The sequence below is a fragment of the Staurois parvus genome, unplaced genomic scaffold (assembly GCF_062004578.1).
Source record: "Staurois parvus isolate SC_StPar_1 unplaced genomic scaffold, SC_StPar_1.0 ptg000579l, whole genome shotgun sequence".
NCBI lineage: Eukaryota > Metazoa > Chordata > Amphibia > Anura > Ranidae > Staurois > Staurois parvus.
This window is the reverse complement of record NW_028318375.1, coordinates 2,103,461-2,131,269: the sequence shown is the minus strand read 5'-3', so window position 1 is coordinate 2,131,269 and position 27,809 is coordinate 2,103,461. Positions and strand designations below refer to the sequence as shown.

The 27,809-nt window shown below is 40.9% G+C and overlaps 1 protein-coding gene across 1 annotated transcript in view; it reads left to right on the top strand.

Moving 5' to 3' along the window:
- PLCL2 (phospholipase C like 2) overlaps window positions 1-27,809 on the top strand; it is a 279,318-nt gene that overhangs the window by 159,799 nt on the left and 91,710 nt on the right. The window contains exon 3 of the mRNA XM_089692224.1: window positions 5,883-8,366. Coding sequence (XP_089548350.1) covers window positions 5,883-8,366 — 2,484 coding nt within the window. The remainder of the gene's footprint in view (window positions 1-5,882; window positions 8,367-27,809) is intronic.

Sequence of the window (27,809 nt, the reverse complement as noted above, 5' to 3'; positions counted from 1 at the left end):
CACCACGTGGCAGTAGACAATACCCAAACCCATACATTCCATAATAGTTTGCTATCAAGCAAGACACATAATAGAACAATGGGACAACCAGGTGGCATTAAACAATGAACAACCCCCACACCCCACCTATACATGCCTACACAACAGCAGGACAGATCACCCTGTACCCCTAACAGGCACAGGGCGACTTACGCATAAGAGGAATTTGGGGGGCTGAGACAGGGGTCCCCCCACCCCCCAAAGTCACTCCCGTCACAAGCGGCTTGGTTGATATTTTGAGACCAGATGGCTGATGTAGCTAGGGGCAGAGTTGTGGATGGCTTTGTAAGTTGTTAGTATTTTGAATTTAATTAATTAGGCAAGTGGAAGCCAATGGAGGGACTGGTACTCCACTGTGCAGGTGGACAAGGCGTATAGGGTGGAGATCTCATCATGAATTGTGTCAATCTTATTTTTGAAGTGATTAACGATCTCCTGGGCAGTGAGTGACTTAGTGGGTGGAGGTAATTAAAGGACGAAGCAGAGAGTTAAAGGTACAAAAGAGTTGACGGGGACTGCTTGAGAGGTTGTTAATGAGATAAAATAGGTCCGTTTGGCAGTATGAAGGCAGGAATTGTATTTTTTAAGGTCAAACTTACATTGGTCGAAGTCTTGCTGGGTCTTAGTCTTATTTCATAAATGTTGAAGAGCACGGCTATGTTCTTTTAGGCATCTGATATTGTCTGTTTGCCAGGGCTGTAGCGGTTGGTGCATAATTCTGTGAATAGTGGGGGGGGGGGGGAGCACAGGCACAATGTGCCTAGGGTGGATGACAGTGAATTGTTGTAGACAGAAGTGGCCAGGTTGGGGCAGAACAGGGTTGAGATTTTGTCATAAAGACAATCAGTTGCAGAAAAGAGAAGAGAGGGGTTAAGATAGCGAAGGTTTCTACAGGTAACTGTTCGGTAGTTGGAAGACAAGGAGGAGGAAGCCAAGGAGTGAGTAGCCAATAAGGGAGTTATCAAAGAGAGGGAAAGGAAAGTTGGCGAGGTTGCAAGGAGTGTATAGGTAGGAGAATACAAGGTCGAGGCAGTTACCATTAGAGTGAGTAGCAGCATGTGTCTATTGCTTTAGCTCAAAAGGAGTGGTTAGGCTCAAACGTTTACAAGAAGCAGGAGTGTTAAGGTTAACAGGGATGCTGAAGTCCCTGAGAAAGATTGTGGGAAGTTCAGAAGAGAGAAAGTAAGGAAGCCAGGCAGAGAAGTCATCAAGGAAGCTTGATACTGGTCCAGGAGGCCGATAGATCACTGCCATTCCTAAAGAAACTGGTGACAATAGACAAATACAGTGAGCTTCAAATGAGGAGAGGGACAGAGAGGGAGGTGAATGAAGGACCTGAAAAGTGCTTTGAGGGGATAGGAGGATTCCAGCTCCACCTCCCTTCCATTCACTAGGCCTGGGAGAGTGAATCCAGAGGAGACCACCATGGGAGAATGGAGCAGGAGAGGGAAAGTCAGATTTATGAAGCCAGGTTTCCGTAATTGCAAGCAGGTTAAATGAGTTTGTGATCAAAAGGTCATGGACCGAGTGAGATTGTTACAGACAGAGCGGGCATTCCAAAGGGCACAGGAAAAAGGGAGGCTGGTTCTAGGAAGAAGAGGAATAGTAACCAGAATGTGTGGATTGCGGCCACTGTTAGAGGATAGGGGGTGTCGGGTGTGTTGGTCAAAGGAAAAAGATGGTGGCCCAGGATTTGGGGAAATGTCTCCAGATGTTAGGAGAAGCAGAAGGGTAAGAGAGGTAATATGGGAGTATGACTTATATGGAGGGCCAGGTCCCAGTGTCCTGGAGATTTTATGTGGGTTCAGACTTTGCAGGAGTTGATAAGTGCAGTAATAAAGTGAAGACAGGAGTGAGAGTGATATATATAAGCTGTGGGGTGGACAAGATGGGTGAGGAGAAGGAGGAGTAGGGAGTGCATGTTACAGAGTGGTGAGATTAATAAGCAGACTGGGTAAGAGATGAAAAAGCTGGATGGAGAAATAGGTCACCTGTAGTCTGTTTAGTATTTTGAGTTGTCTGCTGTGGCTTGTTGTTTTGTGCATTCGCTGAAGTGCAGAGCCGAAAGCTGTGTCATGGTTCAAACCGCATCCAATCCACGTGACGTGAAAAAACATTCCTTCCTATGGTGCCTGTTTACATATGTCTGGTGCACTGGCGGTGCAGTTCCAGTGCGGTTTGAAAAAGAGTCATGTACGATTTCTGAGCAGTGCAGTCCGGTTCAGGTATGGACTAAAGGCTATTGACTTCTATGGGAACCGGTTTTAAGCTGTACATATGTGAATAGGATAATCCTGAGAGCAAATCTGATGGGTTATAACCCTCCCTTATTCTATCCAAAATAGAAAAAAAAAATGTTTGCCTATAGTTTTACTTTAAAGTGGTAGTAAACTCTTTTTTTTATACTTTTTACCTACAAGTAAACTTATAATAAGACTTACCTGTAGGTAAAATTAATATCCCCTAAATGTGCACCATTTAGGAAATATTTGCTTATTTTGAGAGCCAACGCATATGCTCTGAAAGAAAGGCATACCCGTGCCATTCCTTCAGGGCACTGTGCCATCGTGTGGGGCTCCCTCGCAAAGAGTGACACCAGAGTAACATCATCGTGGCTCGTCCGGAGCTCGCCAACCTGGGAGGAAGACTGGGTGAAGATGTAATCCCCTTTAGTGGTGACAGCACGCAGCTGGAGGGCTGCAATTTAAAGAAAATCCTTCATAATGTGCTAGTATGCGATCCATTATGGCATTACCTTGCAGGGGATTTTTTTTTTTTTTTTTCAAGCTGCGGTTTACTATCACTTTAAGTGGCTGTTTGAGGCAGTGATGTCCAAACTGCAGCTCTTTGCTTGCCTTTTTCTGGTCATTGGGGCACTAATACTCCCATGGATACAAAGCACTATTCCTCCCACTGACATCAACAAGGAGGCCCCATTTTTTCCACTGACACCAACAATAGGGCATAATTCCTTCCACTGATATAAACAATTGAGCCCTAATTCTCCCACTGACACTAACAATGGGGCTCTATTCTTCCCGCTAACACCAGTAAAGGGACACTATTCCTCCTCCTACTAACCATAGGCATTTTTCTTACTCCCACTGACCACTAAGCCTGGGACCTTGTCTACTCCCGCTGATGCCGGGACATTTCTACTCTCACTGGCCACAATCTGTCCCTCCTAAAGTCTGAGGGACAGTAAACTGGCCCTTTCTTTAGAAAGTTTGGAGATCCCTGGTCTAAAAGTATATGTGCATTGCAAATATTCTCATTAGCTTTTACATTGCTGAAAAATGACCTTCACCGCTTTGCATCATGAATGTATTTGTGATGGTTAAAGTGTTACTAAACCCAGGAGCCTGCATTCACTATATCCGATTTCTCACAGAACAGAACACGCAAATTCAATTTTAGTAAATATAAACTGCTAAATACCTTTTCTCCTCAGCAGTTAGAGCAGTCTTGTGACTTCTATCAGTGTCCAGCCCAGCACATGTTAAAGCTTGCAGGAGGAGTTTTTGTTCTCCCCTGATTGTCCTATGAGGCTGAAGGACCCCTGACCTTCTGTCTGGACAGTGCTGATTGGCCCTGTGCTGATCACATGCATTCTCCCAAGAAAAAAAACCTCTGTAGCAATACACACCAAACTGAGTATGTGCAGAGTGACTCCACACAAAATGTCTTATCAGGAGATAAGAGGGGGACACTGGTGAGGATCAGAGAAGTCAGGATCAAACAGCGTTTTACACAGTGTAGTAGGTTCCACAGTGAGTATAACAAGCATGCTTATACAAGCATATACAGACTGATTTTACTGTTGTGGGTTTAGTAACACATTAAGCCATTCAGAATTCTAAAATATAAAAAAAAAATATTTAAAAAAAAATAATGGCAAAACAAAGGCAGACTTACTATTAGGCAATCATGAACCAGAGCACCCGTGGTTAAATCTAGCTGAAAACCTGATCAGTGGTTGGGATACAGAGGCTGTGAAGAGAAGTCACAAGGCTCTCCGAATCATTGCCTCTTTTTTCTCTGGATAAGCGGATTGTACAATTCAGGGTCAGTCCTGCATATAGCACTTTAAAGTATACATATTTTAGTAAGAACATATATGTATGCCATACATAATTGTGTCATAATTTATGTATGCCTAGGACAGCATGAACTTCATATACAGTCCTGATATAAAATGTATACCCATAGTGCTTACAACATTTCCAGCTACTATCTAGGTCAGTATTAAATGCTCATTTGCTTCTGTAGATGTGGGTGGCATGGAGTCATGGTTAATATTCTTGGTTTGGAGCACTGGGTCATGCATTCATATCCAATCAAGGATATATGTTCTGTCTGTGTTTGCATTGGTTTTGGAATACATTAGCTTGTATGCGTGCACTCGTGTGGTAGGGAACTTTGATTGTAAGCTCTTCTGAACAGTTTTGTGTATTCTGTAAATTATGTATAATGTCGTTGCTTTATGAATATGGGAAATAATAAACAATAGGCATTTGATTTAGTTGGGTATACTAATAACCAGTGATTACTCTGTCCTTTTATATATCTTTATCTTTTTATAGCTTTCTAAATTGATTTGTCTGTTTGCTTGTAGTTAATGATAGATGCTTTATCTTTCTCACTACATCTATATCTGACTTTGTTGTTTAGAGTAGTTGCTACAGAGTTTCATTGAAGATAATAAATATAGTAAATATTGAACAGTTTTGAATACTTCTGTTGCTATGTTTTAGGGAAAGGAAAGGGAAGGATACCTAAAAATGTATTATGCAGTGTGATGTTTTTATATGCTTAAGCACCTTTTGTTGGGCAAAATGGGTAACAAATAAAAGAAGCGTCCTAACATATTGCCCAAGATATGCTACATGCATTTATTTGATCCTTAAAGGCCAGTTGTAGTTTCGAAAAATAGTTCAATAAAGTCAGGCTGCCTCAAAACTCAAGCAAACTGCTGACTGTTGATCTTCATTTCAAAGTGGCCCCAGTAGAAAAGTCCAAGGCCTTTCTGGAGACAGCAGCTCCCTACGGCAGCCACTGGGCATGCCAAGTCTCCACTACAGCTCTGTATACAACAGGCATTGAAAGCTTTGCTAACTGAAGCACTGTAGTGGTGACTCGGTGCACGCATGTCATTCCATTATACAGAGACCACTGCTCTCACACAATGAGCAGCAGTCTTTAGATATATCCTCCAGACAAGCAAGAGAGTTTTCTGGTGGAGCAGAAACAAAAATCAGCAGTAAACTATACATCACTTGGTGTTTTGAGGTAACGTAACTTTATTGGTTTATTCATTTGCTAAATACAGTTGGGCTTTAAAAAGAATCTACCAGCATTGAAATATGGTGGCTGCCATTGCTGACTCATTTTTGATGGTGCATGCTCTGGTGCAGTCATTCTTATCTTTGCTTTACTGTGTCACTGAGCCAGAACAACCCTGCCCAAATGCACTGTTGGGTCACCAAGTATGTGCATGGCTGCTTTGGGTCAGTCGGACAAAGTAGAAGAAGGGATGGAGATAACAGCATTAAATGATTCTGTTTATACCGATTCCTGTTAAGCATCTGGGGCAGATGCTTAGGGTCCAGTGGAATTCCATGTGGCCTAAACACAGCCTTCATTCTTCTGCAGTAAACCAGGAAACCGTTCAAGGTATGGGGAGGAAGGCAATGGAAATACCTGGCCTAAGGCCCCAATATCCTTTAATTCCATGTGATCAGGACTCTTTTATAAGTAATAGTAATACCACTTAATACTGTTCTTAAAAGTAGACCCAAAAGTATCTAAAACTAATATATAAATATATTTTTTTTTATTCATAGGATGGCAGTAAGCAGAAACGAGAAAGAAAGAAGACGGTGTCATTTAGTAGCATGCCAGCTGAGAAGAAGATCAGCAGTGCAAGTGACTGCATCAATGCAATGGTTGAAGGATCTGAACTGAAAAAAGTGCGGTCAAACTCTAGAATCTACCACAGGTACTTCCTTTTGGATGCAGACATGCAGTCCTTGAGGTGGGAGCCTTCAAAGAAAGACTCTGAAAAAGCAAAAATTGACATTAAATCTGTAAAAGAAGTCAGAACTGGAAAAAATACCGATATTTTTCGTAGCAATGGAATTTATGACCAGATTTCGGAAGACTGTGCTTTCTCTATAATATATGGTGAAAATTATGAGTCCTTAGATCTTGTTGCAAACTCTGCTGACATTGCCAATATTTGGGTAACAGGTTTACGTTATTTAATTTCATATGGAAAGCATACACTTGACATGATTGAAAGTTTTCAGGACAACATGCGAATGTCCTGGCTTACACAAATGTTCAGGGAAATTGATGAGGAGAATGCGGGACGTGTACCTATTTGTAAAGCAGTGCAATTTATTAAAAAGTTAAACCCAGGTCTTAAAAATAGTAAAATTGAGTTAAAATTTAAGGAATTACACAAATCCAAGGACAAAACAAGCAGTAATGTGACACAAGATGAATTTATTGAAGTTTTCCATGAACTGTGCACAAGGCCGGAGATTTACTTTTTATTGGTTCAGTTTTCAAGCAATAAGGAGTACTTGGACACCAAAGATCTCATGATGTTTTTGGAGGCTGAGCAAGGTGTGGCACAGGTAACAGAGGAAATCAGCCTTGACATTATAAAAAAATATGAACCATCTAGAGGCCAGGAGAAAGGATGCCTTTCTTTGGACGGATTTACAAATTACCTTATATCTGCAGAATGTAGTATTTTTGACCCAGAACACAAAAAAGTGTGCCAGGACATGACTCAGCCTTTGTCCCATTACTATATAAATTCATCACATAATACTTACTTAATAGAAGACCAGTTTAGAGGTCCATCCGACATTACTGGTTATGTTCGTGCTCTGAAAATGGGATGCAGAAGTGTTGAATTGGATGTTTGGGATGGCCCAGATAATGAGCCTCTCATCTATACTGGACATACGATGACATCACAGATTGTCTTCCACAGTGTGATTGATGTCATTAATAAATATATCTCCCTAGTATCGGAGTTCCCATTGATTCTTTGTATAGAAAATCATTGTTCTGTCAAGCAACAGAAGGTTATGGTTCAACATTTGAAAAAAATCTTGGGAGACAAACTATATATCACTGCTCCTAATGCTGAGAATTCCTATCTTCCATCTCCAGAGTATTTGAAAGGAAAAGTAATAATCAAGGGTAAAAAACTCCCTCCTGACTGCTCAGGGTTTGAGGGGGATGTTACAGATGAGGATGAGGGAATTGAGATGTCTCAGAGGGTGAGCAAAGAAGGGGAAGATCACCAAAACGTTGTACCTGTTAAGCGAGTTCAGCTTTGCAAAGAGCTTTCTGACCTTGTAAGCCTTTGTAAATCTGTACAGTTTGTGGATTTCCAATCATCTTTCCAAAACCAGAAGTACTGGGAGGTTTGCTCCTTCAATGAAGTGGCAGCTGGCAAATATGCAAATGAAACCGCTGGTGATTTTGTTAACTATAACAAAAAGTTCCTTTCTCGGATTTTCCCAAGCCCAATGAGGATTGACTCTAGCAATATGAACCCTCAAGATTTTTGGAAATGTGGTTGCCAAATAGTTGCAATGAATTTCCAGACTCCTGGACTAATGATGGATTTAAACATTGGCTGGTTCCGTCAGAATGGAAACTGTGGGTTTGTTCTACGACCTTCCATTATGCGCGAGGAAGTATCTTTCTTTAGTGCTAATACTAAAGATTCTGTGCCTGGAGTTTCTCCCCAACTTCTTCACATTAAAATTATCAGTGGCCAGAATTTTCCAAAGCCCAAAGGGTCGGGAGCCAAAGGAGATGTTGTGGATCCTTATGTATATGTTGAGATTCATGGAATACCTGCCGATTGTGCCGAGCAGAGGACAAAAACAGTCCATCAAAATGGAGACAATCCAATATTTGATGAAAGCTTTGAATTTCAGGTTAACCTTCCTGAGCTGACAATGGTGCGATTTGTGGTGCTTGATGATGATTATATTGGAGATGAATTTATTGGACAGTATACCATCCCATTTGAATGTCTCCAGCCTGGCTACAGGCATGTTCCTTTACAATCCTTGACTGGAGATGTTTTACCACATTCGTCATTATTTGTCCATGTGGCAATTACAAATCGTAGAGGTGGAGGAAAGCCTCATAAACGGGGTCTCTCTGTTAGAAAGGCTAAAAAATCAAGGGATTATGCATCCATGAGGACCTTGCTTATAAAGTCTATTGATGAAGTTTTCAAGAATGCAATTCAGCCTATAAGAGAAGCTACAGATCTGCGGGAAAACATGCAGGTGAGTGCATCTATAGGATTTGTTCTCTACATTCTAAGCTTTGAGCGATACTGTTTGTACACTCAAGCTTAACACTTGGAAAGAGTAAAAGCATAAATTCTGAAACTAAAACTGCCCTTGTACTACGCAATTTTGAAACTGGTTTATATGACTCTTGATATAACTGGGTAGTCAGTAGAATAATAAATGAGTACTTTTAATGGATGGGAAGGGACTAAGAAATGTTCCAACATGTTAAATTCTGGGTTATTTATGAAAAACAATAGTGTCCAGAAGAGAGTTACTGGAGCCAAGACCAGAACTCGTGTACATTGTGATCAAGAAGAGCAATGGTTTTTAAATGTCTCTTTTTAGGCGATAATAAATCTGCACATGTAAGAAGCATAAGAGCAATTAAAATATATAATAGTAGGGTCTACTTATTATTATTCTTTTAAATCTTTTGCATATTTTGTTGTATTTCTTTTTAAAGTACCACTCAGATATCCATTGTGGGTGGGTTGAGGTTTAAAATATCCATTGTGGGTGGGTTGAGGTGTAAAATAAATATAAAGTCTACATTTTTTGAATTGGTTGCAAAGTTTCTTACCTGGAGATTCTACTAGTAACAGCACTTTCTATGACAAGGTTGAGCCCTCATTGCAATTAGCAACAACGTTGTCGGCTTATCATTTAAACTCCTTCAGTCTTTCACTGAGTTGCTTAATAGACCAGATAGGCAGTCCAATGATCAACTGGAAGGAGTGAACAGGGCATGCTGACACCCCTATTGGTAATTTCAGGGAAGTGCCTTAGTGCTGTCATGCTGCAAAAGGAAGTACTATTACTGGCAGGATCTCACGTAAGAAACTTTGCAACCTATTCACATAAAGATTTGCTTAAACTAGAAGGAAAGGCCAAAGTGGCCAAGATTTAAAATGTTGCCTCCCCTGTGTTTATATACATGTTACAAACTGTTTGTATGAAGTCACAGTTGAATGGCTTTTTTTGCAATTTTTAATTTTTTTTAAAAGTGGTCACGTGATCTCACAGCTCCGGCTTCCCTGTGTAAATGAGCATTTAAGCAACGGGGCTGAATTGCACAGAGCTATGACTTCACCCACCAGCTTCCATTGCTCCCCTGTTGTCAGTGGGGATATATTTCCCTCCCACCAGTCAAAACAGCTGCTCATTGTCACATCGGAGCTGGAGCTGTATGGCCACATGATAGCTCCAAAGAAGATTTAAAAAAAAAAAAAACGTATATACAATGGGATTTTTTACAAACAAACAGCCTCATGTTTATAAGCGGAGAGGACGCAGTGGTTTAAACCACGGTCATTTTAGCCTTTCCTTCTACTTTAAGAAATCTGTATACAGTAGTCACAATACCAAGAATCTTCAATAGATTTTGGGTTCATGTACACTTTCATTGAACATAAAACAGAATGCAACACAAATTTTAGCAAAACGGCGACTATTCTCACTTGTGTACTTGGATTCATAGCTGCGTAAGACTGAAACAGGAAAATGGAACTCTCTTGCAATAACAGCTTTCTTTCCCTTTTTGTGAAATGGTATGATATAGGGGTGGAGGAGAGCCAATGGACCAACTTTTTAGTGTGTCAGTTCCTTCTCACTGACGAAAGTTCATAATGTTAAAAAAAAAAAAATCATGATTCACATACAAGCAACTGATGGTGATATACCTGGTGATATTAGTGTTAGGTATCAAGTAACACCCATATGGTAGCAATACGCGGTCTCAGAGCAGCAACACAGCCAACCAAAATTGATATGTTCTGTTTTTCTAAAACTCTGTATTTGCATAGGAAATCCCCCCCCCCCCACCTTCTATATGGCAATGCTTGCTCTTAGCGAGTCACAGTGCACTACATTGCAGAATGTAGAAGATGGTTTGTATATTACCCTACCAAATTGTAGGGGCTTTAAGGAGGCTCCAGCAGCACTAGGAGGTATCTTACTTAAGTTAAAATGTTTTAGTATGCCACAGATTTGCCTTCAATTCAAAATATAAAAATCCAGAATATCTTGGAAGGACTTAAAGTAACTAAAGGCAAAACTTTTTTTTTTTTTACTTTTGGATAGGGTGGAGATGGATTACAATACCTGTCTGTTTTTATGCAGTCTGTGCCCCTGTTAGGAAGATTCACCCTCTCTATTTGTCCTGCTTACCATTATCATCAAAAGTGAAAGTAAAAGAAACCCTAAATTTAGGGTTGTCCCCAGAAAACTAATAGAGGGGAAATCTTCCATTGGGGACACTAGTTCTGGGGACCTGGGGGTCCCCAAGGAATTCCTTTGATTTTCAGAGATTTTCCCACTTCCTATTTTGGCTATGGGACAGCTGACATGCCTAGGTGTGGCCAGGTGATAACTGACCAGCTACAGGCTTGTAAATCAGCAGTAAGGCTAGGTTCACATCTGGGCGGGTGGTGCCACTGCGGATCTGCACAAAAATCCGTGCAGCCACACTACCTACACAGAAGAATGCAGTCCCGCGGGCTGGTGCCATTAGTTCTAATGGCACGCCGCCCGCACTGGAAAACGCAACCATACTGGGAACCCAGATTCCCATGCGGGCTGCGTTTTCAGAAGAAGTGCAGGGAATTCTTCCCTGAGTGTCTCGGGGCATGGGAGTTCATTCAAATGAATGGGCTCTCATGCCTGCACAAAAATGCGGACCGCAGGAACGCAGATATGTGAACCAGGGGTAACAATGCTGATGGCCGCGCCCCTTTAACATTTTCTCAGCCCAATGTAGTTCAAACAGGTGAAGCCTACGTGATACTGATTACTTTGAATTCCGAGGCAGTGCTTGCCACACCATCACTGAAAGCTGCCTTACGTAGAATTCACTGGCAGGATCAACAGGCATTAGTGGGACTTTGCGGTGGGAGTAAATAAGAGCTGTAAATGCCAATGCAAATATAATTATGTGCTACCGAGCAATTTTTTTTTTTTTATAATGGGATGCCTTAGTTCTACTTTAAAGTTATTCTAAAGACTTGATCTTTTTTCTTTAAAATGGTAAAAGCATTATACTTACCTGCTCTGTGCAGTGGTTCTGCACAGACCAGTCGCCGGTGCTTCTCGCCCCTTCCCCTCACCAAGTGCCCCCAGAGCAAGTTACTTGCTCTGGAGACGCTTGTGTGTGCTCGCTTCCAAGCCACTATGGAACACACAGAACATGGCTCAGCCTTGACCCCCCCACTCCCTTCTCACTGGCCGTGATTGACAGCAGGGGGTTGACTGGAGCCCACGCTGGTGTGTCTGAGCCAATGAGGAGTGAGAAACCTGGGAGAGCCGCTGCTCTTGTGCATAGCTCTGGATCGAGATGGGGCTCAGGTACGTATTGGGGGGAGGGGTTTAAAACTTTCAGCCTTTATAACCACTTTAGATGTTTATTTGAATGGCTTTGTCTTTTTAAAATTGCAGTCATTTTAGCCGTTCTAATGCAAGTAGATGGATCATAGTATCACAATGTTAGCATGTGCCTTTATTAAATATTTAAAGATCCTGTTTTAATTCAAAGGTTTGAAGTTTTGCATTGTTTGAGAAACCTCATTCTACTACACCATGTGATGGGCTGTGTGACCTGCGCATATGCTATAATTTTACTGGGTGCCATAAGCCATCAAACATCTGCAGTTATTCAAGTCTAACTATAAAGGGCTTTATCACAAAAATTTGAAATGAAAGAATGTAAAGAATTTGGTATGTAAATTGTTGATTGTAGTTTTATAGTCTTTCCACTCTGGCGAGTTTATTCTCTTGCTGTGGGGAAATGTAATCACTTGCTGCCAGTCACCTCACTGGGCTAGAGCTAAACAGGGGACTTTTAGTAGTACAATATGTCTATCGATTAATCACTAGGAGTAGCAACTGTTCAGGACAGATGAAACAAATGGATCCCTATAAAAGTAAGCATCTTGTAGCAATCAGTTGTACAATATTGGAGCAATGTGTATCACTTGGATTAAACTCACAGGTCTTCTCTCACTGAAAACGGCAGATGAAGTTAGACAGGAAAAAAACTTTTTCATTTTTTAATAATTTTTTTTTAGGCCTCATTCACACCTGTCAGGTGAAAAGCAGCATTATAAACATGCCTAGGCACATTTAGATGCATTCAGGCATTCATTAATTTCATTCTCCCGAACAGTAATTTATTCTTGCTTTGCATACAAAATCATTTATTCAGTATAACCGCTTGAGCTCCACAAGATTTTACCCCCTTCATGACTAGGCTATTTTTTGCTGTTCAGCATTGTGCTAATTTAACTGACAATTGTGCTGTCATGCAATACTGTAAGCAAACACAATTTATATTTTTTTTTTTCACACAAATAGAGCTTTCTTTTGATGGTAGTTGATCACTACTGGGTTTTTTATTTTTTGCAGTATAAACAGAAAACTCCCAAAATTGCGAAAAACAAAACAATATTTTCTTCTTTCTGCTAAAAAACATATCCAATTAAAAAAAAAATAAAAAAAAATCTAATTTATAAATTTTGGCTAAAATGTATTCTGTTACGTCTTTGGTAAAAAAAAAATCTCAATAAGTGTATATTGATTGGTGTGCGTGAAAGTTCTAGCATCTACAAACTATAGTATAGATACTGGAATTTGTATTTATTTATTTTTTTCATGGTGGCGATCAGCGATTTATAGTGGGGTAATGATAGTGCGGCAGACAATCTGACATTAACTGGCGATGAGGGGAACTGACTAGCTGCCACTGACATACCCAGTGACACTAATACAGTGATCAGTGCTAAAAATATACACTGTCACTATACTAGTGACACTGGCTGAGAAGGCATTAAAATCTCGGGCGATCAAGGGGTTAAATATGTGCCTAACTATGCAATGTGCCAGTTTTTACTCCCTGCTTTGCAACATCAATGCTGTATGAAGAGAGCTGTGTGTTGTTTACCAGCATAGAGCTCTCTTCTGTCATTTACTGAGCCGATTAGCAAGTCCTGGCCATGAATCATTGGCCGGGACCTGCTGATCGGCTTGTGCTGCAGCCAATGGCAGCAGAGTCTACCAAATCTGCATGCGTAAGCGCACCCAGAGGAAAACTGCGATATACAGGTATGTGATTGTACCTGTACGAGCCGGCCTGTCACAGTAAATGTACTGCGGTGGGTTGGAAAGCGGATAATAAAAAGCAGCTAATGCTTTCTATTTTGTAACAGTATACTGTATATATCATAGAGGGGATATGTTTAGCATGTATAAATACATAAGTGGTCCATAGTGACCTTGGTGTAGAGTTATTCACTTTCAGGTCATTACAGAGGACAAGGGGGCATTCTTTACATCTGGAGGAAAAGAGATTTAAAGCCAATTAAAGGAACTTTAATCACAAAGTGAAGATTCAGAATTATAAAACATTAAAAATAAGTGCTTATAGTGTTTAAAATCCAATAACACGCTATCTCATCCTGCTCTGCCCATACTCAGTGGCTCGTTATTTTTCGGCACTGTGCTCAGGGGCTCTGGGCTTCAGCAAAATGTCAGCGTCTAATAAGAAGAAACAGGAACAATGCTGGAGGCAATTTACATCGCACACTAATTTTGGTAGCATAATTATTCAGGTGGAATGTATGTTCTTTGCTAAAGAACTTTAATTTTTATCTAGGTGTTATGGGTATAGTTCCATTTTAAACTTCTCATATACGGAAAGGCTTATTTACAGTAAGAGCTGTTAAAATATGGAATAGACTCCCTCAGGAACTAGTTCTGGCCAGCTCAATAGAACAGTAGTGTTCTAAAAACGAGCTAGATGGATTCCCAAATGCACAAAAAATACATGGAGAGTAACTTTAATAGGTAATTACTCCAGGGTAGCCAATTCAGGCAGTGTCCGATTGCCTCTTGGGGGATCAGGAAGGACTTTTTCCCCCACTGTAGAAAATTGGGCCATGCTTTGTTGGTGTTCCACATTCAGTGTGTATTTTTTGTACATTAATATGGTGTAGGGGGAGTCAAAGATGATTGACACTAGCTTTCATGTTGTTCAGCCGGCATCAACATCCAACTTTTTTTTACTTTACAGGTTTTGGCAATTACATTTGATATAATTAATACTGATTTATTATTTTTAAAAAAAAGGGGAATGTGGGAATGTCATTTAGTGTATACGTCCACATATGTGACTCTATAGTCATGTGGGCCGCACAGATAAAAAAAGAAAAAAGAGGAAACGAAGAGCTTAGAAGGGAACTGAAACTAGGAGCATGCTCAGTAGTGACAACAGCTAGTCTAAACAATCTCAGCCTGCAATGGGGACACAGAGAAAATGGGAGGAATAGCTGGAGGTATGAACAACCAGGTATATTTCACTCTACACATAACGAATACTTTAGTATCTTTGCGAGTTGTATAGCATGTATTGAGAATTTTTCATAGTCTGGGTTTTATGACAACAATGTCATACAATGAGTACAATGTCATAAAACCCAGATGAAAACCCAGATTATGAATACAAACACAAGGTGTCTGCTATTAACTTTGTTATCAAACAACCCTTTTCTTCTGTGTACCCTTCTGTTTTTGGTCATTACAAGACTTACCTAGCAGCTAACCACCTGAAATAAACTGTTTAACAAGGTCTCTCATCAATGTCTCTCTTTGTAGTGTGGTCCCTAATGCTAATCTATGAGAACTACCAATTTTTTATTCGTTGCTTTATATGCTTCAAAATGAGAGCTTCCATAGAAAAAGTAAAACTGCTGTACACCAGCTCAACCAAAGTACAAGATCAGTAGATACGGCTTCACCTCAGCTCCATCCAGGCCAACCCCCTCTGGCGCTTTTTGCCCCGTCCACTGAGCTTAATCATGTACCTCCATGATTAAGCTCTTTGGGCAGAGCGAAAAGCATTGGGGGAGGGGGACATGGCCTGGATGGAGCCATGCTGAAGCCATATCTACTGATCGTATGCTTGGGCTGAGCTGTTGTGAGGTGGTTTGATTTTTTTCTTCCCAATAGTGTGTACACAGAGCTGGGATGAGCTCTTTTTTCACCTGCACCTGACAGTGGGAGTCACCGGGGCCTTGGATGTCTATTTAGAGCCACATCCCAAGCATTGTATCATGCAATATGGTTCAAACAAACTTGCTGCGTTTGTGACCTGCCTTTGGGGTGTCATTAACATTGCACTAACACCCTCTGCAGATTGCAAGGACAGTGCGTTTTGAATGTGGTGCAGGAAGCATGCACAAAACGCGTGTTTCCTACAACGCATTCTAGTGTGAAGGGACGCTTAAGGAGGAATGGGCTGTCTCTATGCATACCTGCCCTCAATTTATTCATTGCTTTATATGTTCATAGATGGGAGCTCTCCAAGAAAACAAACTACCACATTCCTACATCAACACAAATGAGATGTATGGAAGAATCCCCACCGATAGGACATTGGATGGTGGGGAGGTCCTGCTATCAGAATACAATCAGCTGCATCCACTGATTGACAAAAGATTTCCAATTTGTTAGTTCGACAGAAGTCGATCAAATGAATGAGACTTTTAGCTTTAGGGACCACACTACACAAAGAGCCTTGTGTGCCTTCCACATATATTTGCAAATGTGCAACTAAAACCTCTGTTTTAATGCAAATAGTTAAATAGAGGATTTGTCATCAGTTGTGCCATCCTAGAGGAGAGCAGACACAAAGTTCTTATCTCTGATTACTGTTACAGTAAGACTAATGACTTCCTTTAAGCAGGAATTGATATAGGTGCGTCTTCCTGCGTGTGTAAGCAAGACCATTCAGAGCTCCTGGCTAAGGATGTCTTAATGTAGGGTAACAAGATTTTTTTTTTAGCTTTCCTCAAAGTTTGTTTTTTGCATTTTGCACGTATATGCTCTTTGATAGTAGCACAGGCACAATGATTCTTTATCCCTTGTAATTTTGAGGGTCTTGTGGGAAGCAAAAGGGAGATTGGGACAATAAGTGAGTAGCCAACAACCAAATGTAATACAGGAGCAGTAATGGGAAATCTTGACAATATGTGGGCAACAAACAGGCATTGATGACAAAACTTGGCCAACATGGTAAACACATGGGTGATATATTGTATCTGTAGCCAGAAATGTTTTATAGTTTGGGATGGAGTGGGGAAAGGTTAGAACCCCTTTTCAAGTTTTATTGTTATCCAGGGAGATTTCATTTGCTTCCTGTCAGTTGGCCAGCTTCTTTTACAATGGACTTTATTATAGAATAAGCAGCATCAGAGAAAACGGTCATAAACAAGAGCACTGACCAACAGAAATAAAACATACACGTTTTCTTTTGAGTAGTACAATAAGTGCACTGAAATATAGACAAGGAAATAAACTGAGTACACTAGTGCACTATATGAAAAGATAAAATAAAGCATAATGATTTGCAAACATGGCAAACAATTTAGAGACCAAGGAATTAGTAAACAAAGATCAAAGGTTATCACAAAATCCACATACAGAAGGCAAGAAAAATGTAACACAGAACTCACTAGACTCCCATGGAAGTCTAACAGGTAGATATAATATTGCTTGTGAGGTTCATATATATATATATATATATATATATATATATATATAAAAGTTACAATCACCGCAAATATCATGAAAACAAACGGAACAGAGAAGAGAAAGGGAGGAACGAAGAGAGAAAAGACAAAAGACAAATAAAGGGCTTCAGGGGATCACGATGGAAAAAATCTTATATTGACAAAAGGGTCTGGTTAAATCTGGACAGTTGGGCTATATCAAGCCAGGGACGCCAGATCTGTAGAAACTTTGGGTGAGTGTCTACCAGCATAGCTGTCAATTTCTCATTAACCATTATAAAATTCATCCGATTTTTGACTGCTTTGAAGCTGAGGAGGGGGGTCTTCCAGGCCATGAATAGATGTGATGCCAGCTCCCGCTCTTGACGACGTAGGCCCAGTAATGGTTTAAATAATAGCGCTTTGTATGAGTTGCGCTTAATGTCTGTATGAAACATAGTGCGAACAAGGGCATAAACCCTGATCCACAGTCTGCAAACCTTGAGGCAAGTCCACCAAATATGGGCCATGGTGCCTATTTGTTGACAACCTGGAAAGCAAGTCGGCGAGTATGCAGGGATAAAACGGGCCCGACGGGCAGGCATGTAATGCCATCTATAGTGGACCTTTTCTAAAATAATAACATTCCTTGAACATTTAGACAATGCCTGGGTCATGATCTGCCAGTCTTGCTGATCCAGACTTCCCCCGAGTTCTGACTGCTATTGCTGATGATAAGAACGAACCGGCGGAGTTCTATAAGAAATAATAGCGGAGTAAACAAAAGAGATCAAGCCCAAGGCATGGGGTCTGTGTCTGCAAAGACTTTCAAAGGGGGTCATGTATTGATGAAGTGCCAAAGCTGAAGGTACCCAAAGTGCTCCCGCAACGGTAAGAAGAATGCAGAGTCTCAAAGGTGAGTATCCGGGTGGGAGAAGGCAAAGAATGCACATCGGGGAAGCCATGGGTTAGCCACCATGCAAACTGTCTGGGATTGTCAAGGCCTGGGGGCAATAATGGGTTATGGAGCAAAGGCAAATAGGCAGAAATGAGACCAGCGGAATATTTAATAGAATCCCAAAATCGAAGCATGTGCGTCAACGTCGGACTAAGATTTGAAGGGGCAAAGAAGAGAGTGGTATCGGGTGGGAGTCCATCAGATCTACAGTAGTCCACAAGGGGATATTGCGAAATGCGTGAAGATGGGCTAAGGGAGCAATATTAGCAGCTAAATAGCCTGAAGATTTGGGGCGGACAACCCTCCCTTGGTCTTACAGGCAAATAAAATCTGTTAATTCTAGGTTGAGTGGAGCCCCAGACAAAAGACAAAGGTTTCCGCTGATGAATGTGCACTTGGCCAGCTTCAGGTAGATATGTCGACATGTTTCGCCTGTGAGGCTTCATCACGAAGATTTACAAACTTCATGCAGCATACAATAGTTCAGACCTTCATTGTGAGAATGAATAAAATTGCCCATATATTGGGGGTAACAGATATACCGGTATGTATACAGTACATGCTGAATGTATAGGAACATGACTTATTGCTCCTGGTCAAAGGTCTAGGGGGTAAGAGGATTACTGCAGAAGAAGCAAGGGGAACCACCAGACCACAATTAAATGTGTATATAAATCAACCACTAGGAAGTGCCCATTACTCAGAAAGGCTTCAGCCTGAGGGGTTAGACGATGAAAAATAAAAATCCCCAGCTAAGCAAACGTTCATGGGCACATCAACAGCTCTGGCCATTGAAATGTCCTGAAATATGTATGCTTCGCCTATCAAAATAATTTTTTTCTGTTTATCCATTTGTGAGTTATATACAGTCCCCTCACCCAATACATCTAGGTGGATGACACCCACTTACAGTTAGGAATACAGAGCAGCCATAGACTGATAAGGTCATTCCTTTTGCTCTTTTTTCTTGTTCTTTGTCAGTACATCAGATTGGCTCCCTGTCCCACCCCTCCCCTTTTCCTAGTCTGAGTGCTGATGCACAGAGTTTTGTAATAGGCTAATATCATGTCAGTTTCACCAATTGCATTCAAAATAAATTAGCAATTTATCAATTAATACAGAACTTCATTAATATGGGTCTTTTTATCGGTCTAGAGTTCAGTTTTAGATAGCTTCACAAGAAATAGTGTGCTTGAGATAATTGGAAATAATAGACTCACGTTAATGTAGAACTGAACATCCCTTGTGGCATTGTACAGATTGGCTGTAACAAACAGCAGTTCTTTTAATGACAGCTTGAAACAAAAGAATATGTAATATGATTGAAAGCCCTATTCAAACAAACTTGCAAAGTAACCTGAAGTAAGTAATTTAAAAGCAAAGCAATTTGAAGGAGTTTTGGCTTAAGTTAGGGTTTGTTTAGGTTTGCATGTCTTATATGAAGCCCAAATGTTTTTCTCTTTTTGGGTATGATAAAGAAGGGTTTAAAAAAAATATTTGTCAGGTTGTTTGTCTTATTGAGGAGATTTTTCACTTTCTATCTTGAGGCACAACAGGTTAGAGGAGTTTTCTGTAAAGTAAAGCTGGCCATATATTGATCAAAATTTGGTCAGTCCTAATGGGAGGAAGCATTTGAAGCAATTGCCTCTTGCTCGCTCAATGTGGTGCAAAGACTTTCCCAATTATATACAGTCAGGTCCATAAATATTGGGACATCGACACAATTCTAACATTTTTGGCTCTATACACCACCACAATGGATTTGAAATGAAACGAACAAGATGTGCTTTAATTGCAGACTGTCAGCTTTAATTTGAGGGTATTTAGGAATTATAACAATTTGCATATGTGCCTCCCACTTGTTAAGGGACCAAAAGTAATGGGACAATTGGCTTCTTAGCTGTTCCATGGCCAGGTGTGTGTTATTCCCTCATTATCCCAATTACAATGAGCAGATAAAAGGTCCAGAGTTCATTTCAAGTGTGCTATTTGCATTTGGAATCTGTTGCTGTCAACTCTCAAGATGAGATCCAAAGAGCTGTCACTATCAGTGAAGCAAGCCATCATTAGGCTGAAAAAACAAAACAAACCCATCAGAGAGATAGCAAAAACATTAGGCGTGGCCAAAACAACTGTTTGGAATATTCTTAAAAAGAAGGAATGCGGCGGTGAGCTCAGCAACACCAAAAGACCCGGAAGACCACGGAAAACAACTGTGGTGGATGACCGAAGAATTCTTTCCCTGGTGAAGAAAACACCCTTCACAACAGTTGGCCAGATCAACAACACTTTCCAGGTGGTAGGTGTATGTGTGTCAAAGTCAACAATCAAGAGAAGACTTCACCAGAGTGAATACAGAGGTTCACCACAAGATGTAAAAACAGGAAGGCCAGATTAGAGTTTGCCAAACGACATCTAAAAAAGCCTTCACAGTTCTGGAACAACATCCTATGGATAGATGAGACCAAGATCAACTTGTACCAGAGTGATGGGAAGAGAAGAGTATGGAGAAGGAAAGGAACTGCTCATGATCCTAAGCATACCACTTCATCAGTGAAGCATGGTGGTGGTAGTGTCATGGCGTGGGCATGTATGGCTGCCAATGGAACTGGTTCTCTTGTATTTATTGATGATGTGACTGCTGACAAAAGCAGCAGGATGAATTCTGAAGTGTTTTGGGCAATATTATCTGCTCATATTCAGCCAAATGCTTCAGAACTCATTGGACGCCGCTTCACAGTGCAGATGGACAATGACCCAAAGCATACTGCAAAAGCAACCAAAGAGTTTTTTAAGGGAAAGAAGTGGAATGTTATGCAATGGCCAAGTCAATCACCTGACCTGAATCTGATTGAGCATGCATTTCACTTGCTGAAGATAAAACTGAAGGGAAAATGCCCCAAGAACAAGCAGGAATGGAAGACAGTTGCAGTAGAGGCCTGGCAGAGCATCACCAGGGATGAAACCCAGCGTCTGGTGATGTCTATGCGTTCCAGACTTCAGGCTGTAATTGACTGCAAAGGATTTGCAACCAAGTATTAAAAACTGAAAGTTTGATTTATGATTATTATTCTGTCCGATTACTTTTGGTCCCTTAACAAGTGGGAGGCTTGTTCATTTCATTTCAAATCCATTGTGGTGGTGTATAGAGCCAAAAATGTTAGAATTGTGTCGATGTCCCAATATTTATGGACCTGACTGTATTCTGCATCGGGTGCATTACACCTTGCAGCGATTGTATAAAATGGATATTCAGCCTGACCCCTGCTGTGTTAAAAGCCTGCGTGGCCATGATGTCCTAAGCTTCACCTGTATTGGAAAAGGGTGACTGACCTTATCAATTCAGTCTTCCATTCTTCTGTGCCTTTAGATCCCAAATGTTGTCTACTTAATATTTTGGGCGACAATATTACATGCACTTTCACCCAGGAAGCTATTTCCAGAGCTTTATTCATGGCTCGCAAGTTAATTTTAAACCGCTGGAAGTTGCCTTCGCCCCCTTCCGTAAATGCATGGATACGGGCTATAGGTGACTCCTTAAGATTGGAGAAATTAATTTACCAACATAGAGGATGCCCAAGTAAGTTTAACAAGCTTTGAGTCTCATGGCTGGATACCCCTGGACTCGGCCCACTGGAGCTGGTCCAGATTTGACTGCTGTGAGCTCCCCTGGGTTGACATGTGCCTGACTACTAGTTACTCTTTTGTATAATGAGTCTATTGCTTAGTGTTCTATACGCGATAACCTTTGTACTGTTACTATTGTTGTTTTTGAATTTGTAGCTTCGTAGAGGTCTAGGAGCTGTACCCGCATCTGTTATTTTCTTCTGTTTAGTATGTCTTATTGCTGTATAATTTGTCCGCTATGCCTGCATTTGACTGTTTTCAATAAAGGCTTTTTTTGATTTAAAAAAAAAAAATTTGGTCAGTCCAGCAGGAACCAGATGAATTTAGTTAATCAGCTTTGTGCGTTCCCCCACTTGACAGAAGTCCAATATTTAATCAACTTCCATCAAAAGGACATGTTGGAAAATTTGATCAGCCAATCAGCAGGTGCCGCTGTTGGAATACAATGTCCTGGAAGGGGGATTCCTTTATCCTTCTCATTTTTTATTGATTGAGTAAGCTGTTAGTCCAGCACGAAAAAACGTGTATGGGCAGCCTAACAAGAAACCTCTCTTGGACAGTTGTCACTAGAACAAGTGTCTCCATTAGAATATCTCTCCATTATTCCTATTCCAGTAACAACTAACAATTTACATTTTCTTGACTTTTCCTTCTATATCCAAGTGAAAAAAATGGTTCTCGATACATTTTAAGCCTATCGCATTAATGTTTTTGTCTTTTTAGGTTTATGGGTAGAGTAGCTTAACTAAGACTTGAGAGATCATGCACAGGTAGCAGATTCCTTGCTGCAACTCTTGAGGAGCATGTATAGACAGATGAGGCTTATGCTGGAGCATGTTACTATCGGTGAAATATATTTTAAAAAGTGAGCTAAAACTGCAATTCTTCACATTTAGAAGCATTATTGTGGTTTAGTCTCTGCAATGCCCTAAAACTGACGGCGCTTCCTTGCATACTTTACCTACTACAAGCTCTCTGTTCAACTACCTATGCATTTCTTTAAGAGAGTCAGTACCATGTTCTGGTCCCACAAGAAGCCACACAACGCCTCGCCTTGCACTTGCTAACTCTACCTAAGATTTTTGGGGGGTAGGCTTGCCTGATATTCGCTCTTTTATAGAGCTACCCACCTTACATGTCTGGTTGATTTGCACTGTCACAGTGAGGCAAAATATTGGGTTGCCATGGAGATAGAGAATTCTCAGGGCACGGCCTTGAGATGGCCCATTCTTTGCCCTGGGATCTCGGTGCTCACCCGTCCTTGGCAGCACCCTAGGGGTCATTCTGGAAGCTTTTCGTAGCACATCCATATCCCCTTCCCCTTCTCCCATTGGTCCCATAATGGGCAACCCCGACTTTACCCCAGGACTAGATGACCAGCGATTTCTTTGCTTTAAAACTAGTAGGCATACTCATTTCACAGACTTTCTGACTTCTGATGGGGCTCTGATTACTAATGATTTCCCCCAGTTGGTGGAACCTCCTTTGGACTTTTGAAGAGGCCTCCAGCTCAGATTCTGTATTTGCTCATTCTGACGTTCACCAGGCATTGCTCGTACATTGACTGCTTTTGAAGTCTTGTGCTGTAAGGGTGAGTCAGTTCGTCACAGTCTCACTATAATCTATTCAACTCTCATCCATTCAGAGACAGATCATTCTCCCCCTTTTCTTTCTAAATGGGAGTCTGATCTAGGTGTGTCCTTTACGGCGTCACAGAAGGAGAAAATTCTACATTTGGTTCAAATGTCCTCAATGGCCAACAAGGTCCAAGAGACCAACTATAAACTTCTCACTCGATGGTATCGGGTACCCACCAAGGTCCATCACATCTCGCCTCAGTTCTGTAGTACCTGCTGGCACTGCAGAGCAGATAGTGGCACCATTCTCCACATTTTCTGGCAATGCCCAAAGCTCCAGTTTTTCTGGCAAGGGGTAACTGGTATAATCAAACAACTTACCGCCGTGGACCTGTATGACGACCCAGCGGCTTGCCTGCTTCACCTGTCGGGAAGACCCATCAAGAAATTTAAGACCTCTCTCACCATTCAGCCGCTCAATGTGGCAAAGGCCTTCATCACACTCTACTGGAAGGAAGTTCACCCCCCACACTCCCCACATTCTCTCTCTGGTTCTCCAAGGTGAATGAACTTAGGGACATGGAGGACCTCACAGCCAACATGCGTAATATTTTGTCCTTACAAATGCCTATCTGAATAAACTTACGCCTCCCCATTGAGGTTCACTCCTCTTTACCCCTTTCACGCTCCCCGGAGAGGATGCATGACCACTGTATTTTGTCTGCTTACCCCCCTCCTCTTTTCTTTTCTTTTGGTTTTACTTTCTCTCTGCAACCCTTCTTTCTCCCCTCCTTTCTCTGCCCATCCTCTATTGCTTCCGCAGTACTTATCCCAGTCATCCCAGTCCCTTCCCTTAACATAAAAAAAAAAGAAGCATTGTAATGACAAACTTCTAAACTGTCCGAGGACATCCTTCAGTACTAAGGTTTTAGGCCAATTTTCATATTCCTGTCTATATTTCTGTTATTTCAAATACTGTAAAATAAAAGACCCCCAAATGAGTTATTGACAGATTCCTGCATTTACAGACAATTGCAGTGATCTATATCAGAAAAAACAATAAAATACAGTGAAGGAAATAAGTATTTGATCCCCTGCTGATTTTCAATGTTTGCCCACTCACAAAGAAATGATCAGTCTAAAAATCGAATGGTAGGTATATTGTAACACTGTGAGACAGAATAGCAACAACAATTCAAAAGAAATGCATGTCTAAAAAATTATGCACTGATTTTCATGTTCATGAGGGAAATAAGTATTTGATCCCCTTCACAAAACATGAATTAGTACTTGGTGGCAAATCCCTTGTTGACAATCACAGAGGTCAGACATTTCCTGTAGTTGGCCACCAGGTTTGCACACATCTCAGGAGGGATTTTGGCCCACTCCTCTTGGCAGATCCTCTCCAAGTCATTAAGGTTTGGTGGCTGACGTTTGGCAACTCAAACTTTCAGCTCCCTCCATAGATTTTCAATCGGATTAAGGTCTAGAGACTGGCTAGGCCACTCCAGGACCTTAATGTGCTTCTTCTTCAGACAGGCCTGGACCTGTGCTTTCCTGAGCAGAGGGACCTTGCGGGTACTACAGGATTTCAATCCTTGTCGGCGTAGTGTGTTGCCAATTGTTTTCTTCTTGACTGTGGTCACAGCTGCCTGGAGATCATTGACAAGATCCTCACGTGTAGTTCTGGGATGATTCCTCACTGTTCTCATGATCATTGACACTCCACGAGGTGAGATTTTGCATGGTGCTCCAGACCTAGGGAGACTGACAGTTGTTTTGTGTTTCTTCCATTTGGGAATGATTGCACCAACTGTTGTCACCTTCTCACCAAGCTGCTTGGCGGTAGTTTTGTAGCCCAATCCAGCCTTGTGTAGGTCTACAATCTTGTCCCTGACATCCTTGGACAGCTCTTTGGTCTTTGCCATGGTGGAGAGTTTGGAATCTGATTGTTTGATTGCTCCTGTGGACAGGTGTCTTTTATACAGGTAACAAAATGAGATTAGCAACACTCCCTTTAAGAGACTGCTTCTAATCTCAGCTTGTTACCTGTATGAAAGACACCTGGTAGCCAGAAATCCTGCTGAATAATAGGGGATCAAATACTTATTTCCCTCATGAACTTGCAAATCAGTGCATAATTTGTTAGACATGCATTTCTTTTGAATTTGTTGTTGCTATTCTGTCTCTGTGTTACATTACACCTACCATTCGATTTTTAGACTGATCATTTCTTTGTGAGTGGGCAAACATTCAAAATCAGCAGGGGATCAAATACTTATTTCCTTCACTGTATATTATCCAGACACACCACTGGATTAATATATTACAGCTTAACCAGTCCTTAGATGTTGTGACTGCATTCACTTTCAGTTTTTTAGTGTTTTTTTTAATTTTATATATAGTTTATTGCCTGATGATCTGGCCAATAACACACGTCCTGCCTTGGGGTGTTGAACAATGGAGATGTCCTTGGACAGCAGCACTTCCTGGTTAGGGTTAGGTGCACTAGCAGAAAAGGCACCTTCCATTGTAAGTCCATGGTACTGCATCAAGCACAAAGCACATCGGTGTGAAAGGACTCTTAAGTTGTACAAACGCTCAAGAGTGTAAAAGGGCTCTTTCACAGCACCTCTGTGTTCAGCGGTTTGTCTCAGCCGTCTAACTTCCACTTTAGCTGTGCAGCTTTGGTCTGTTTAAAGGAAGTTGAAAAATAAGAAAACCTCAGTTACTGGGGGGGGGGGGGGATGCCGAAGAGCAAAGACTGCTTTGATAATTCTAGTGAGAAACTGCATTATTTACAGTATATATCATTTTATATTTTGCCTTTAGTACCACTTTAGGAATAAAATGAACTCTTAGGTAGTTAATTAACCTGCATGACTGAATGTGAGACGAATGCCACAAATCGCTCACTACTTATAGTGCCAACACTTCAATCTCCTTACACTCCAACCTTAAATCAGAAATCTACTCACCTTCACTCCAGTACTGCATTGTCTTTGGCCATTTTCATTGGCCAGTCTGAGATGACATTACTTTCGTAGATATGCAGGAGTTCATTCATCTCTGCACTACCGAAAATGTAAATCGAACTCCACATTCACAACTAAGAGTACAGGGCAGACATGCAGGTAAGAAACATAGTAAGTCTTTTCTGCATTAAAAATCCTACCTGTTCCCCAATGTATTTTTTCCTAAAGTTCCACTTTGGCATGGACCTGTGCCAAGACTATGGACATGAAACTATTTATAATAGCCATTTTCAAACAGAAGGGTTGATCTAGGGTTCCTCAAGAGTTTAATAGGGGTTGCTTGAGCTCTGGCTGACTAACCTTCCATCTGATGGTGTTTGCATAGTTCCAGGGCCATAGCCACTTGGCAAAGCCAGCGACATGATGCCAATTATCTTTTTAGCTGTCTTTAAGGGTAGCACTCTGACCAGCACTGTAAGGGGCATACTTCCCACTGACTATCAATGTAAGGTGCATTTTCCCAATGACTCCTAATGATTCATTTTTAGCAGGAGATCCCTGACACCGTAGATTTATTTGCAGGGTTCTCCTGGGGTAAAAAGGTTACAAAAGGCTGATTTATTCTTCACAAGCAGCAAAAGAGCTTTAAAAACACCCCTGACGTCTCTAGCTGCTTTTAATGTGAAATTATTCATTTCCAAAGATCACCTGCTGGTTGTTTACATTGGAGGGCTGGCAGGCCAATGAGATCTGCTGTCATAATAAAAAGCTGAGATTTCATTGGCTCTGTTGTGAATTTTGAAAATAAATTTCTCTATAATTCTTATATATACATGAGAATGTATGAGATGTATGTGAATGAGAGTTTGTTTTCTTTCACAGTCTTTTTTTATTGAAAGAATAAATGTCAACAACATACAGAGAGAAAAAGATGGAATGTGACATTGTTTATAGTGGTAGAAATCAAAATGGATTGTCCATCAGTAAGACAATGTACAACATTGAGTAGCATAGCTAAAGTTCAAAAGGATAGTTTTCTCCACCAAGAAATTGAAGTGCCTATTAGCTGTTTACAATTGAAGTGCCTATTAGCTGTTTACAATTGAAGTGCCTATTGGCTGTGTACACTGAAAATCGTGGAGATAAGAATTTAGTTCAAATATTTGGAAAAATCACCAAGGGTTATGTTTCGTCTGGGTACAGACTTTTAACTGTGCATTGGATAGTGCATATAGTTATATTATTATTATTATACAGTGTTTATATAGCACCAAAGGGTTTGCTCAGCGCTGTACATTAGCGTGGGGGACAGAACATGAGACATATATAAAAAGAGAGGCATTATAAAAGCAGAACATGTATAATAAAAGGAGAGTAAAAGACCAGTCGGAAAGAAGGAAAAGAAGGAAAAAAAGGGGTGGTGGAGTGGTTGGGGGAGGATATGTACCCCTGGGGGCCCATGGTAGATATAGCTTTTAGTCATTGTGGTTACCGGTAATTATAACTCCAGAAAACGTGGACGGCTGCATGGATGGAAATAGATCTAACCAAGACTGACAAATACATAGACATTTATTGTGTGTATCGGTGAGAATTGCCGTGAGTTTTCTGTTCACTAGCGTATCGTGTACTTGCCATTGAATGAGAGCTTGTATTGCTTGTCCTGAATGTATAAATACTTTAGTGTGTATCATCTGGGCACAAGTTCACTTTAGGCTGGAACAAAATATAAATTCTATCTGTATCCAGAAATGTTTTCTAGT